General features: G+C 38.3%; 1 protein-coding gene across 8 annotated transcripts in view; it reads right to left on the bottom strand.

Moving 5' to 3' along the window:
• DOCK10 (dedicator of cytokinesis 10) overlaps positions 1–17,185 on the bottom strand; it is a 1,791,775-nt gene that overhangs the window by 831,419 nt on the left and 943,171 nt on the right. For all 8 annotated transcript variants that reach the window (XM_085634396.1, XM_085634392.1, XM_085634394.1 and 5 more), the window contains exons 9-10: positions 12,803–12,888; positions 10,937–11,020 (exon numbers count right to left, since the gene is read on the bottom strand). In XM_085634396.1, coding sequence (XP_085490522.1) covers positions 10,937–11,020; positions 12,803–12,888 — 170 coding nt within the window. The remainder of the gene's footprint in view (positions 1–10,936; positions 11,021–12,802; positions 12,889–17,185) is intronic.

The following is a 17,185-nucleotide window of genomic DNA, read 5'->3' as shown; positions in this document are numbered from 1 at the left end:
AACCCCAGGATGTGTGCTATAGAAAACCTTCTCCTGTGTTTGGATTTCATCACTAATTGCTCTAATGTCAGGGTGGGGAGAAGCATGAACATTTCTAAATTCATGTTTGAAATCATTTTTGGAAAATACTTCTGAATGCACTGCTATAATCTAATTTACTAAGACGATACGATTCTGCTGGTTAATGCAATACACTTTTTAAATTTTGAAGAGACTACCATATTTTTACACATTTGCTGTTTTAAAAAAAAGCAAGGTGGTACTAAAGTTAAGGGGTGCAGTACACCCTAGTTAATTCATTTCTTTAACTGTAATTAACCTTTAAATACATTCTTGCTGCTTTTAATGTTAGTCCTGAGTCAAGTAAACAGCAGCCCAGTGCTGCTGTTGCCCAGGGGGCTGCATGCAGCCCCCGGGCCATAGAGTATCACTGTTCTAGTACTTATTGTTCTCCACCAAGCCCATAGCCACGAGGCTGTCGAAGGAAAGCAGGGTGAGAGGAAGGCTTGCAAGTACTGGGTCGAAAAAGGAAGAATCGGAGTAACAAAGATCACTGGCATGTAATCCGAGCATTACCTCCTCATCTCCTTCATCGTACCAGTCTTTACTTGATGAGGGAAGCCAAAGCTAATACAACCCTTCATCAGCCAAACAAATACACCCATAAAATGTCAAAAAGGGGTGGAGAATCCATATTAATTTTCAAGCCCTGCCCTTAACGTATCTATCTTATATACTTGAGAAGGTGCAAGCAAACAAACTGACATAGATCCAAAAAATAACTTCTGGCCTCAAGTGTCAATTCATAATACAGGACAACCCACAGCATAAAATAAATATAAATGGTGAGGTCCATGTTGTCACCCTGCAAATCCCTCTAACTGAAACCCCTGACCTCTTAGGCCATGAAGTTCCGCCACTGCTGAGGAAGAATACATTTTTATTGTGCCCAGGATACCCTTAACAGCAAGCCTGGTAGAGTGCGAAAATAACAGATCTAGACCATCTTGCTAGAGAAGAAAAAGATAGTACTTTCCTCACTCTATTTGTTTTTTAAGAGTGGATTCAAAACATGAGAAAAGAGTATCTGAGGCCCACTACACTGCCACTCTCTGAAGATAGATGGAAATGGTCTATACTATGATGAAGAGAATAATCAATGAGGTGACACTCGATGTCTGTGAAGGTAAGAAAGGGAGAATACTCTCCTAACACCCATGGAAAATAGAATCAACTTGAAGAAGAACGTTGGGATCATGAGACTTGACCACATACTCTTCAAAATACCTTAACATATGTGTGGTGACAAGCTAGAGCACCTAATTCACCTAATTGCCCAGCCGACGAAATTGTAACTAGGAAGAAAATCCTGAGAGGAGAAAACCTTTCCAGATGATGACACCAAGGGTTCAAATAGCATCCTTGGAAGAGAAGCGAGCACCTAGAGAAGATCCCATGTAAAAGGGGACTCCAAACGCTAGGCCCCACATGAGCAAAGCAACTAAATTGTATAGATACTGAAGGACCATCAGAGGACAAATTAATCCAAGGAGAATTGAATTCTTCTACTGTGGAGCTCTGCATTTTGAGGATGGCCACAAAAACATTCTTAACATTTTCAAATTTTTCCTGTGAGAACTGAATTCTCAACTGGAATGGAAGACATTTCGACACAAAAAGGGTCAAAAGCAGCCCAGTAAAGACTATAAGCCCTAATAGAGTAGCATCTTGTAGAAACTTGCACCAAATTGGAAAACCAAAAGATCTTCCCCTCTCAAACTCCATAGCAACAGCTCTACAGTGCCCAGCAGTGGCAGAGGCTACAATAGGGGAGAAGGGAACAATGGAGAATCTATTCCTCTTATAATGCAAAACTCTAAATGTGTATAAACACAGATCATTACCATTGACTACTTTGGGGGTTTTGCTAAGACCCTGTGGATCAATGGAATAGAGGGAAATCCAAAAAGATGACACTCCGGCCAAGGGTTGATCAGGACATCAATTTCGACAGTTCGCTGATCCTGATATCGCAACTGAAAAGTCATAAGTTTAGAAATGTGCTGGGTTGTGAATAGGACTACCACAGGCACATCCCACTTACTACAATCATCTTGAAAGACTAAGGGGATAAAGACAAAGTACTGGATGCTCAGAGAGATTCTGCTCAGATTGTCCACATGAATGAGAAGAGGCCTCATTATGTAAATGGCCTTAAGAGTCAATTGCATGTGTTCGGCCCAAGAACTAATAAGTTGTTCTACTAAAGTCAGAGAGAGAAAGCCTATGCTCAACTGATGAGTCAAGAAAAACATTTCTATCTTATTCTCTATACAGTTTTGGTCTGCAATAAATATGGAAGGGCAAATAACTGAATTGCTTTCCAGACGGCCTTTGAACTCTTTCCAAATATAGAATTCCCTGTTGAAAGCAGAAGGCAATACCCTGAATTGAGGAATTAAGTCCTTGTAAATCTCCTTAAGACTCACCCAATGACTGAAAATGAAAAGTAAGACCAGACCTAAATGGAGAATGTTCATGGAACAACGCACAGAGTTGTAGCCATAATCCTCTGGTCTCTAAGGGCCAGATTCACAGAACTAACTTACTAGAAAATCCTAAACGTACTACCATTTTGGTATTCACAGAAGGCACTTACTCATTTTGGTATTCACAGAAGGCACTTACTCATTTTGGTATTCACAGAATGCACTTACTCATACTAACTTCATGTCCGCATTCGGGTCGGAGATTCCGGCCAGGTGGTGGAGATTCCGGCCCGGAGGTGAAGATTCCGTCCCGGAGGTGGAGATTCCAGCCCGGAGGTGGAAATTCCGGCCCGATGGTGGAGATTCTGGCCGGTGGCGGATATTCCGAAATCTCCACCACCGGGCTGGAATCTTCGGCCCGAGTGCGGACATAAAGATAGTATGAGTAAGTGCATTCTGTGAATACCAAAACGAGTAGGTGCATTCTGTGAATACCAAAATGAGTAAGTGCCTTCTGTGAATACCAAAATGAGTAAGTACCTACTGTGATTACCAAAATGCGCAGGTGCCTTCTGTAAATACCAAAATGGTAGTAAGTTTAGGATTTTGTAGTAAGTTAGTTCTGCGAATCGGGCCCTAAGCTATTACTGTAGAAAACTAGTTATGGGATTTCTCACTGTTAACTCTGTGTCCCTTTTGTCTTGGTCCGAAAGGGAGACTTAAATATAAGAACTTTCAGTTATGCAAGGACCATTACCCTCTGAGAATGTAAAAGGCCTAAAACCAGAGCCAAGCATTTGGGAAATAAATATGAGGGGGGTCCACAACACAAAGGCAACACCTGCCAGCATACTTATATTAAAATGCAGAAAGGAAATATACAACTTCAGGAATCTCACCGCTAATACCTTTTGGAAGTCGGCAAAGGTTCTGTACACCACAAAAACCTTGTGAAAGCACCCTAGACTATTTTCTCCCCAAAGAAAAGTGTAAATAGTATCTGACAGTGAAAGAGCTTGCAGAAGTTCTGTCTGTGGCACTTAATCGAAAATATCATATGCAATAAGATGGGGCTGGCAGTCCAATCTCTCCTCCCTAGAAAAAAGAGGGTTTTGGAATTGAAAAACCAGACCTTGCCTGTGCTAGGTTGATAGTCCTTCACAGGCTGTTGCAAATTGGAAGAGAGGGAAAAAAACGACTGAGTCAGGTCTCCTTTCTTTCTTTGTTTTTTGTATATTTCCTTCCAGGAGAAGGGCAATAGTAACAGAAGAACAAAGTCATGACAGCAACACCTTCGCAAGATCTGACTGACAACAGACAAGATGCTTAAGGTGAAGGAGTCTTTGTTCAATGGTACAGAAATGCCTCAGATATGGACCTCTATGTATATCCTGACCAGAAACAGAGGGAGGGAGACCTAGAAGCTTATCTCCTGTTCCCGAAACCATGTAGATAACTAACCAAAGAAGGGAAGAGATGACAAGAACTCTTAGACTGTCTTCCCCTATAACCACAAGTAGTTGTCTTAGAGAGAAAATACAAGGACTAAGCTTCCATAGCTCACAAAATTCCGCAACATGAAAGACCATTATTTACCTGACACCAGCAGAGAAGAAATCAATAGGATTTCCCCAGCACCTCCTAGAAATGAAGGAGTTTCCCCTACAAACTCCCTAGAGCCTTTAGAAAGCAATGAGGGCCCAAAAAAAATGGAAGTACTAGAGGGAGGGGTTTTATATGTAGATCCATATTCTAGGGATAGAAATATAAAACAACTTTAGGAAGTGGTGAGCAGTATTAGTGAATGGACACATTCCCTCATCAAGTAAGGATTGGGACGAGGAAGGAGATGAGGAGGTGATATAATTGTGGCAAGCATCATTTTTACTATCCAGCAGAATGCCTTATCATAGGCGGTGTTGTTTATTTGTAAAATGCACTGCAATATCTGTTATATTTGTTGTATTTTTAGCTAACAGAATCTATCCTCAGCGGTATCATCAAAACAATAGCAGTAACACAAAATTGCATTACTTTTAGGCAGTAATTTCAGCTGTCACGTAAAGCTTTTAAGAAAGCATTGACCAGAGAGCAAAAATGATGAAATGTAGAAAAAACATTCAGGAATCAAGAACCAATGGGAAAACAAAATTGAAGTTAGTTTTTCAATAGAAGATAACAAGAATGCAAGTTAGAAGTAGAACAGATAGATAGGGATAAGGGTATTTATATATAGGTTTCCGTAGCTATAATCAGTTGAAACGTGATAATGTGCAAGGAGGATGTGGGCAAACAAACAAGAATTGGGATGCTGAGTGGATACTACAAATACAATTGTTGTACAAGACAAAAGATGATAGATAGGGGGTCAACATATAAAGATGAAACACATGAAACAAAAGAAGATTCAAGGACTAAAAGGGAATCAGTTGATTGAAGCCAAAGAAGGGAATGTTGAAAAGTAGGAAATAGACTGAATGAGGCACAACTTAAAAATAGTTTGGAGAAGAGCAAACAAATATGTTGAAAAACAGAAGGGAATAGCAGTTGTTTAGGCATAAGTAAGTATTAATAGAGATTAGAATATTAGATTAATTAAAGGAGTGGAATCTCAAAATCTATTGGAGATTATACATTTGGGAATACAAGTAAGAGCATTGTAGAGATATGGCTACAAAAAGAGATGGCAGGTTTGAAAAGCACAACAAGATTATGGGCTGAGGAAGACTTGGGAGGATGACGTGATGGGAAGTTTAGACAGGAGTAAAAAGGAAAAGCTTCAGCAAAAAAAGACAATTTCTATTTTGCAGAACTAAGGCAAAAAGAGAGAGATGACATTCAAGACGGGGTAGAAAAGAGACAAATAGAAATAGTTATATTAAAATGTTGTTGTGAGAGCAAAATGAAAAATTAATTTGAAATATGTCTGCATAGACCTGATATATAAACCAAACAAAGAAATACGATATATGACTCAGCTGTGCACTTTTCTTGTTGGCTGTGTGCCTGGGAAGCTTTCTAGGGACAGAGAAGGAGGAGGCGAATCCACCACAAACCACCACAGACTGCCTTAATAACTATACATCTCCAACTTCCATCCTGCTGCACTGTGGGCTTGGGACAGTCAGGATGACAACTTCCAAGCTTTCCAGGGGCAGAGGTGGACTAGGAGAAACCACCATAAACTGCCTGAAGCACAGTAAAACTCCAACATCCATCGACTTGCTCATGCTGTGATCAGGCGAAGACCAGGTCAGGACCAGGCCCATCTGCACCCATCAGAGCCTGGAATAGGCTGGCCTAGCCCACTCTTCTTGGTTATTCCTTTAGCTATATTTCCCCTTGCCATGGGGTAGAGAAAAGCTCCACTTGCATCTTCTGAGAATAAGGATGGGTCTTCTTTCGCTGGTATTGTAAACTTTGCAACCAGCGTGGTTGACAACATTAATGATTAGATTGTCTCAGTAGAACAGGAGTTAGGCATCCGTTGTAGCAAACCTCCTGGCTTACCTGACTCATATCCACGAATGGTATTGCACAACACTCGGCCATAAAAAGGGTAGAATCTAATGTGTGCATCTCATACAGACCTTTTACCATTGCAGCAGTTATTCACGAGCCTCCCAAACATAGCTCATGTAACTCTTCCCAATCCCCCACTGCTAAAAAAACAACAGATGACTAATGTAGGATCTCTTCCAATGTAGACATCTAGGCAGGCAATAATTCCTCTCTGGGTAAGCGCCAGGAACCCACAAACCTTTCTAAACATTGTCTGTGTGGGTCACTGGGTTGACAGATATCTCTAAAAACATGATTGGAATGACTCTTTGACTAATTACAAAATAGTCTTTCTTCAGTAGAAAATAAAATTAATTTGTTGGTTTCCTTAGTTAATGATTTACCTTCGAATCATACGGCCAATCCTTTACAAACTGTTAATGTACCTGCTAGTTCCACTACTGATTTGTCTATCCCCCTCTATTGGTTACTGTGGCATAGTCTTCTTTTCTACCTACCTCAACTCACATATCCAGGATTGTTATATCCTTATATCCCTTATAATACCTTGTTATGTCACAACACCATCATGAGCCTTTTGCACATAAGCACCTGTGATCTCAGGAGTGTGTTTCATCTTCCTTGCCATTACTCTTACTGACCGAATTGTTTCAACTCCCTCCTGAAGCTACTCTATTTAGCTAATTCTGGCTAATGTCCACTTTCTTGATTCTAAGAATGAAGGTACTACACAATTATTAAGTATGATCATCTATTGGCTCAATTCCATAATGGGGGGGGGGGGTTTAAAAACATAAATATGGGAAGATTGGCTCACAGTTATATGAGAGTGATTACATTACTGTCTCTGTCAGAAACAAGTGGCCGGTAAAATCATTTACAGAATTTCACAACTACAACCTCCCAAGCGGAGAATTACGTTTCTCCAACTTGGTTTCTTTTATATAATTGCAATTTATATTCCCCCTGTGACTGATCCCCGGTGTATGTTACATGGAGATCACCTTCAAAGATCTATGCAGACTTTCCCTAATTCAAACAGGTTTTCAAACTTTAGATCCAATGATCCGTAAACCATGGATGCTACATCCCATTTTGACTGCTATGCCCCTTCCACTTAGTTCACTAGCAACTCCATCCAACATGTTTGCTGCTATGTCACTTCCACTTAGTTCGATAGTGACTCTGTTTGATATGTTTGCTGAATTGTGTATTATTAAAAAGAACCTAAATATTCTCTCCTGGAACACTGTGAACATCCAATCCAAAGAAGATAATCCTGATTAGTTCTCTTTTGTGAAATGATTTGAAGTCATATCCGTACAGTAAACGTCTTCATCTAGTAGAGTTAATGGAGGTCTTCTAATACTGGCTTCTGTGACACTTAACTAAAAACTTTCTTTTTTAGATCCAAATTCCTGCATTTTTAGCAATATTGCTCCATATTAGAAACAATTCTTTTCTACTGGTTCTGAATTTCTATAATTATATATTTTACAAAAATCTGCCTAGTCATGTTACTTCACTATCTTCATGTTTAGATTACTTTAGTGGTGCTTTCACACATTTTTATTTCTAATTGATCATGTGGATTTTATTATGCAACTGAGTGCAAAGCCTGTCATTTTACTGTATCCCCTGTACACAATATTTTGGACTGCAGTACTCTTCATTTTTCACACAAACTGGAGTGTGAAACTCTCAATAACATATTAATGGGTTTTAATTTACTAAACTGTTGTGATTTTACTCCTTTTGGTCTCTAACAATTGTGCAATTGTGCAAAATAGTTCGATGTTACCTATGCTTAGGCACTTCAAAAGTTACATTTTGTTTTAAAGAAGATTCCTTGTGATAAAATCCAAACTCATAGCCTGTAGACAGTCTTATAAACTTGCATGGAACAAACATAAAGCAACATGCCTTTTGAATGGTCGTGGTACTTTTTAAAGAGTTAACACTCTGCTTCCAGAAGCCAACACAAGAATCCTATATTATACCTCAAGAAGGAGTCTCTCACTTCAGTAACACTTAGTTGGTGTCCAATGAAGATACTGAGCCTACTCCTTAACGTCCAATGTTCGCCTACCCACTGCGCCATTTGTGTTTGTCTATGAAGATGTAGTAGATGTGATGCTATTGCCTATAGTCCAGAAGAAAAAGGTATCAGGCCAAGATGCCTCTTGATCTATATAAGTATATTATCAAATTATTGGCCAACATTTTTACAAAGTCTGTACTTCCTGATGTTCACATTTGCTCTATATTGATTTGTGTTCTTAATAGATTAATGTACATATGAACATTTTCACAATATGTTTTACTAATCTATATTGTAATCATAGTTCTTTTATTCTGATATAGTCTTATGTATTATTGATTTTAATTTAAATTGTTTTTTTTAAATCAAATAAAGATTTATTGAACTGAACTGAGATATATGAAAGGGATAGTGTAGATGGAGAAAAGATGGCCCACAACGCCAGAAAATTATGGAACCCCATTTAGAAGAATTAAGTGGTTAAAGTGCTGGCTATTACCCGAGTAATCGAGTTATAGAACCTAGACAAATAGGGTAAAAGCTCCAGTAGATACATGCAGTGGTCAACCAATCAAAAGCTACATAAGTCAATACGAGAATTAAAAAGCAGGATGGCCTCACAAAGCAAGCAGGTGTTGGAGAACTGATCACACTGAGACATGCAGTTTTCAGCAAAAGTGCATGGTGCATGAAATAGGCAAAGGAATAAAGTGGATTGGACGTGGCAGCTGTGGAACTAGCCTTCCGATGACAGAGTGTAAGGCCAGGTTCAGAAAAAGTCAGCAAAGAAGATGGTGATGAGGAAGGAGAAAACATGGGGATGGCCAGTTAATGTGGAAGACGAGAATGAATAGTGAAGCTGGTCGAATTTAGAAGTATAACAAGAAGTGAAGTCAAGGGCATCCAGGGTTGCTAAGCAAGTAGCATCAAGAGAGGCAGGGGAAATATAATCTGTTGAAGAAGTGCACAACATCAAAAAGTGTGTGGAGAAAATGAGCCAAGCAAATGGTGGCAGTATCGATGTTTAACAGCATTTGACTGAGTTTATAAAGTAAATATAACCCTTTAAATGTCCATCATTTTTCCCAGTGTGGCTAAGGTTGGACTGGTAATTGCAAATTTGACAGCTTCAGAATCCAATATTTTCTCCCTTGTGGCAAATGTCTCTCCAATGTGGATATGGTTGGAGTGTGGATAGTAAATCTGGCCCTTTCAGGCTGTTGTATAGACTCCTATCGGTAGGTTAGAAAAGCTTTTTTATAGCTGGGATTGGGATATGACGTTAGGTACAGGACTGTGGGAGCCTAAAGTGTAGTGTTTTTTTTATTATGTGTGAGTAGCTTAGGCCTACATATAGTTAATATAATGCATATGCGATAAATTTGTCCCTGCTGTACATCACAAGGATATGGCAAGTCTACAAGTAGTTCAGTGACCATACCGAGGGAACTCTGAGGTGACTCGTAATATCCTTTTAACATACGACTAGTGGGTATTTATTTCCCTATAATATATTGTCATACCATTGCCTTTCCCCAAACCAACTAAAACCTAGGCGTCTTGCTTTTTCATCTGAAGGAGATGGCATGGCCTAGACATGAAGATTAAAAGCAGAATCTATAGTGCAAGATTAAATACACCAAAAACCATGTAGTAATATTTTGCAAAACAGATGTTAGAATCAGTTTAATGTATATCAGATTAAAAAATGATGTAGATCAGAATGTGAGGAAACATGCTATTGGTCCTTTATGGATCCATAAAATGCAAAATGATGCATTTTTCCATATATATCTCCTTTTTGGTGACAATGGTTTATTTAATGCAAAACAGATCAGACAAAGAAAAGTTGGGTTTTGTTGTTTAAACTTCTGCTGTAATTATGCTCTTGGGACTGCCTTTCACCTAGTGCTTGCTCTGGCAGCAGGCCCAGTGACATCAAAATCAACTCTAATAACATATACCAGTTGAGTAGCTCCATCATTTCGTTAGTATAAGTGACTAGAGATGTTACAACTCGCCTGCAATAAGAAAAGCAATTTTAATACATGCTATTATACGGGACATTGCTGTGTTATACGCATCCATGTACCCATGTATGTTTATGTTTTCCTTTTCATAGGTTATCGATGATTGTGAACAGAAGATTTGGACTCCCAGCATGCCTTTTAACTTAAAATAAGAAAATTTACTTTGTTTCCCACCATTTTGAAAATATTTCATTTTTGCATTTTTCTATGATAATGACATTTATTTTTCAATATTATGTTACCTTTTTGTAAGGAAACCACATGGATTTTTTAAATTAATTACCTGTTTAGATATTTTTCAATTTTTCATTTTAATGTGTTATATTTTTTTACCTTAATGTTTGACATGTGAATATCGGATTATTCGTCAAGGACGATAGCACTGAATTAATGTGTTTTTCCTTATTAGGTTTCGAATGTTGAGTTGAATAAATATGAGCTGTATATATAATTGTTTCACATTTACCTTTTGGTCCTGCTGGTCACCAGAGGAATTGTAGTTGTCGTAATATTGTTGATGTATATACATATCAATAGACCACATAAAACACTGTGCTTGTTGTTTGGTGAAACACTACTCAAAACACCTCAGAACCTCCCGCTCCTTCATAGACTTCCAAAGAACCTCAAGGCATGGCTCTTCCAGATGAACAGGCCTACTCAGTGCCTAGATACCCTCAAGGGTGATTAGATGTGCTCTACAAATTCACATAACATAACATAACATGTGATGAGGCAGAAAAAGAGTCTTATGACCCTCATTTTAGAATTTAATCACGGGCAGTCCGAATTAAAATTAAATAACAGCAGACAAAACATGGCAAGCTAGGCAAAAGAAATAATTTTCTACTTACATAAATATTAGGATCCAGAGAAAATAAATTGAGTCTTTCCACATTCCTTGCCTTTTTTAAAGTGTCTTCTGTTTCTGTGAGGTACTGAGAGATAGGTATAGTTATGTTTAGAGCTGCATGCTGGAAATTCTGAGATATTTACTTGAGCAAAAAATGGAATGACAAAGACAACAAAGCATAAGTATATACAACTGAGGCTTTAATGGCACAGTAAGGTTGGCTTTGTTTCAACAGGTGGTATTTAGTTCCAGTTTTGATAATGTTTTTCAATTTGTTCAGTTACACATTGGTTCCGATTATGACTGCTCTGTCTGACTGGTGTTGATTGGCCCCATGGACTGTGACCATCCCTGAATTTCTTTTGAAGTCTTCATTCGAAGCTGAGCTAGTACCATTTATATTTCAAGGGCTCTTATGCCTCACCTTTGCTGTTTGCGATTTTCTTGTATCTCCCACTGACAGCCTTTATAAGTGGGGCATATAGGCTCTTGAGTTGATGATGTATTTAAATGTTTTGTAAACTTAAAAAGCAATATAAATGTGTTTAAAAACAAAACTCTGAGGCTATATTAAATAAAATGTTTATTTTAGGGCTTACACTTTTTTTTTAATTTCACCCTGTGATTTGAATATTGTTACTCTATTCTCTATATGTTTCCTTTGCTCTGTTTCAAAGATACCAGCACTTTTGAGCTACTACTCATTACAACTGAGGGATAAACTGTTCATCACATTGCCATCCCATGTGTCCTCTTCGTTAATATATTTTTTAATGTGACCCATATCACTAGAAACAAAATGAAATATTTGTTATTAGCGATATGTACAGCAGTAACTTAATACGTGCTAATCTTTGCTTTACAGAGGTCCGTATATGTAACACTATTTATTTGATGCTCAACAACGTTGTCAAATTAAGATATTCTGATAGGATACTCCCAAAATTTCTCTCCATTTTTGAAATTTCAACTTCTATTGCTCATCAGGATTTATATAACCTGATTCAATATCTTATTTCTTAGCTGAATTAAAAGTAAGTTGCCACCTCGCACACCATACATCTAAATTTTTAAAATAATGCTTCTTCTTTCCCTCTCCCTATGGGATTCTTTGTATTTTTGTATCTCACACAAATATGCACACTGATCTATCAATTACTATTCCCTTACATAGGTGCAGATTTACATATTTCAGGAATCTAGTCAGGTTTCTCAGAGTTCAGTTGAACAATTGAAGCAGTCAGACGTTTCCAGGAGTGACCCTGGAGAGGTCTTGTGAATTTAATTCTTTGCATAATTGTACATAGTGTACAGCAGTATCTGCAAACATACATTCACAGCACTGTACTGCAATTTAACCTTTACTTTTTCTTCCATAAAACAAATACTTGCACATGAGGACAATCCCTTTTCCACAGACTCGCTCCAATTTTAATGATGTTACCTTCTGTTTCCTACTCATGATATTGTTAGGATTAAATCATTGATTGTTTACATGTTAGCATTGGTTGGCGAAAAGTATACTTAAACATACCAACTCTCCGGTCTCTGGCTGTTCTCACATTTCGAGGGCATCACTCCACTGGAAGTCACTACTCTTTGCTGGTAGAAAATATATCCATGCATAATATTACACCATACTTGGTATGATATTATGGATGCACAATTCAATTTAAGAGTGCAAATTCACCTTTTGTGAATTCCTGTTCTGGTTATTCGAGCCATTCAAACATTTAGTTGAACAAAAAACTCACTAAAATGTCTTGTGAATCAGAATTCATACTTACAAGATGGTCTTTCTAACATGTAATATTAGAAGTATATTAGCATATAATTGTTTCCTTATAATTAAGTGAGGCATTTTTACCTTTGTAAAGTCTGGATGCAACCCATTTTCAGAAGAATCTGTCTGTTCATGAGGGCAGTCACAGCTTATTATAACTTCGGGAACATCTTTAAAAAAGTAAAAATAGACTCTTAAACATGATATTAAAATATCTGTACCAATTAATATTGAATTATATATCAAGGTTTCAGGGAAAAAAACACTTCAAATATTGACAGAAACATCATGTGCGACACTTTTGTTCTTCAACTAAACTCTCAGGCCCTAGGTGCCAATGGGTTTGTCCCGGGGCTCTTATAACTTTACACTACAATTTATTTTCATTGATTCTCAATGAATATCTTTCTCTTTTATTTAATCTGTTGAAAGCGTTGACTCAGTCAGATCTTCTATGCAGACTTCCAGAAATTCTTTGTCAGGGTAAGTATGAAAGGATAATACTATATGCTTGTCTTATCATCCCATTAACCTACATAGTTGTGATAATATGAACTTACAAATATTACTAAATCACCACAACTTGATGATTCCTATATTAATGCATCTTTATTATCTTGCAACTCTATATCATGAATCTAGAATGCACTTCAAATGGAGCTGGGTATCTGCTACCTCTCCTCATTGATACTGAATATTTTGCTCACCACAATTAGAATTTTAATTTACCATTACAATTTTTGGCATGCTATAGTCAAGAAAAGTAGATGAGTCATACCTAATTTTTTATATTACAGGAGTTGATCATAGATACTGTAAAAATGAAATATGCAAATGTGTTATTTCACAATTAACCTTGTGCTCCTCATAAATGTAAACAACTCAAATTAGATGCCTATAAAAGGGAAAGACTGGGGTGCTGCTATCAAATTCCTCTAGTGCAGTCATGAAATTCCATATGTAAAGCTATTGCCTACTAGCTATACACATAACATCACAACAGAAGACACTTCAATATCCAGATGAAGCCTTAAATCCCCCCTTGTCCCCCCCTTCCCCCTACACAGCTTTAAATGTTATGGAACAGTTTCATATACCTAGTTCGAAGTTTCAGATTCAAATGCCCAGAGGAGGGTGCAAATACCAACAAGAAAGCTTAAAATATAGGAGCAGTCTTACTTTTGAAACTTATTGCGTCAAACGACCATGTATACCCTGAAATGCCAAGACACAAACTCAAATGTCTTATCACAGCCACTAATTCTCAAATTATGAATGACAAGAGTACTCATTCATAAGTTAATTCCATAAGTCTAGAGGACTTAGATATGTAGTCATATAGGATTTTATATATCCACAAATGCTCATGGATAGACCTATTTGGGCACTGTAACCCAATATGCTCAATTATGGCCATTCAATCCTCAATAATAGCTTACTATGCTGAGTACAGTATGCTCATGTACGGTCCATGTAAAAAGATATAGTTCTATATGGTCATACAGAGTCTAACAGGCATTGGTGTAGCCTAGATTTATTAATATAATTCCATTTGCTCAAATGTAGCCCCATTTGATCAGGTGCAGCACAGGTACAGTTTAACAGTTTGATCTTCGTTGACCATAGGCAGTGTAGGGAATGCTATGAACACAGTAAATAACAAATGCTACAATTAATACTATATTACTGGTTGTGTTCCTATATGTTATATGAACCTGTCTACCATAAAACTATAGTGTTATCTTTCTCTATGTGTGAATTGCTATCTCATTGAGTTCTCCTGATATTTTTTAATTGGCTATGCAAATATCTTTTAACAAACTTGCAATGACCCAGATTGAGTTCAATATATTTTAATTCTTTCACCAGCCTAAACTTAAATCGCAAAATGTTGTATGTAATGCATTCTATTAACTAGCCTTCTGTAAAGAAAGCGCACTACATGAATATTATAGATTTTTATATATCAAAGTATATATCCATATTATCTAGAATGGCATTTGCTTTGAAGTGACTCAGAGCTCATCCAAATTATGTCACCACACTACTAATACAGCCTGTTCTTTTGCACCGAATATAATACTCCATCACTTTCCAAGTGATAGAATTCCATGTGGGTTAATCACCACCAAAAAGACTTAGGATTTATTGCGCCTTGTATGACTTTATATTGCAGATCCTGCAACTTAGCACTACATTTAACTGGCTACAAGTTTAACAGCGAGTCCTATTGGATTCTCTGCTCTTTCCAGGCAGATTCTATATAGTACTTCCTTTGTGGTTATGCAACACCACCAATGGGATGGTCTTCTGTTGCTTTTGTGTAGGTCCACAAAGCCATCACCTGGTACTTTAATAGTGCCTTCAACAAGATGCCTTCGGTCTCTCAACTATAGAATTATACATCACCTCTGGGTATACTCCATTTAGTCCTCAATTGGAGGTTTAACAGTGCTTTCAATAGGATAAGCATATGCCACCTAATATTCAATTGGACTGTTAACAGTGTCTCTACTTGAATAAGCAAATGTGCTCCCCGGGTGGACTTCTTATTTATGTTATTTATTTGTGGGGTTTTGTAGAATGCTACAAAGCAAAATGCTTCATTTCAGAACACTGTGGGATGCAGAAGTGAATAAAGAATTATAAAGAGGGACCTGCAATTGACAGTCAACAAGATAAGCAAGCAAGCAAGAGAAAGAAGTCCACAATTGTGGACAAGTCTTTAGTTAAAGGTTTATAATTTCCATTAGTCTCAGGTTGGTAGTGGGGTGAAGAGCAATAATGCTCCTTGGTGGTTTAGTAGTGCCTATAAGGCCATATTGCTTGTCTTTAGATTTTGTATGTCTCCCTTGGTGATTCAACAATTCTTCCAATACAGGGATCTCCAACCTTTTCTGTACTAGGAGCTACTTTGAGAGCTACTAATATTATTAGTGTTGTATAATCTCCCTTTTTACATGTGCATTAATTCAACCAAGCAAAAGCTTTCTAATGTAACAAGCTGGGCTGCACACAGGTAAGCTACTCAGAGGTAGCTGGAGAGCTACAGTAGCTCAAGATCTACTGGTTGCAGACCCCTGTTCTAATACGTTTGATCTTTCACACCTCCAAGTAGAGTCCATACTATGGAGGTCCTCAATGGCCCTATATATGTTCATTGCTGTATACAGCATGGACAACTTAATCTTTTCTTGCACATTCTGCTACACACCATTCTTAAGCACTGTACCAGTAGATGTACCATGCTTCAACCACTTCTTAAACCTCACACACCTTGCGCAACATATTGCTTAAAGGCCACACTGTTATGTTCTATGATGTAATGTTCCTGGAAAGAATATGCTGTTCCTAGGCAATGGGATGCTTTCACTACTGGAAGCTGGTGTGCAGATTCTAGGGAGCTGGAGGAAGAAAGTTGCTGAGGATCAGAGACTAGCCAGGGGTCATGGTATGCTGTGTAATACATTTCCAAATTTCTATAAATGGCCATGTATTTTCTCCTCAAAAGTGGTAATGGGAGTGGGATGCTAAGGAAAGGACACAGTGGAGGAGGTATCTGTCAAAGGGATGAGCCTTGCTATGAAGAACATACGACCGCTGGTCCCAAAGAAAACATTTTTGAAGAATTCTGTATCCTGTCAGATTGTACTACGGCCTGCAAAAGGAAGGCAGCTGGGATAGACAAATTGGGATAGATGCGAACGTTTATTCCCAAATGGCAGTGACTGGTGAAAGTGAGACATTAATCAGGGCAAGGAAAAGCATCAGGAGTGCTTGAAAGCTGCACAAGAGCTAGAGAGGAAAGGCTGGCCGGAGTGTTTACATGTGAGAGCTGCATGAGAGGCTTTGAGCCAGCATAGGAGGGTGCATGTGAAATGAGCTGCTGCTAGTGCTGCCTGTAGTTTGGTGTCTTGAACAATGCAGGTGGTTTTGCATGCCCATGTGTAACGCTGTTGTCAGAGGCATAATCGAGCCTCAAGCGCTGTGGTAGGAGACATAGTTGAGCCTCAAGGGTGCACGTGGGGCCCAGATTCTATATTATCAGAAGCATTATCGAGCTTCAGGGAAGCATGTAGTACACAAGCCCGTGCTAGTGGCAGCCGAAGGGGTGTGTGAGACATGTGTTCCGACGAGAGGGTTACCCTGACTCCATTATGACCGATTTTGGTTCCCAATTTATTTTGGAAGAGTTTGAGTTCTTCCTGAAAAAGAAGAGAATTAAGCATTGTAGGGCCACCAAAAACCAATCTAGTGGGGGACAGTGTTATGGAACCCTTTAGCTGCATGCTGAGTGAAAGCCTACAGTTGGGAGTGATAAGTAAGGTTTGCTGGAGGAATCAAGCTAAAGATGTGTTGCGGAATTATAGGACCCCTCTGCACTCTATGACTGGTGGGTCTCTGTTTCACCGACTTAAAAGAGAGAGTACCTTGCGCTGTGGAGAAGGCAGTAAGGAGGGTCAAGTC

The sequence above is a fragment of the Triturus cristatus genome, chromosome 11 (assembly GCF_964204655.1).
Source record: "Triturus cristatus chromosome 11, aTriCri1.1, whole genome shotgun sequence".
Classification (NCBI taxonomy): Eukaryota; Metazoa; Chordata; class Amphibia; order Caudata; family Salamandridae; genus Triturus; species Triturus cristatus.
This window is presented reverse-complemented; position numbering and strand designations above follow the sequence as displayed.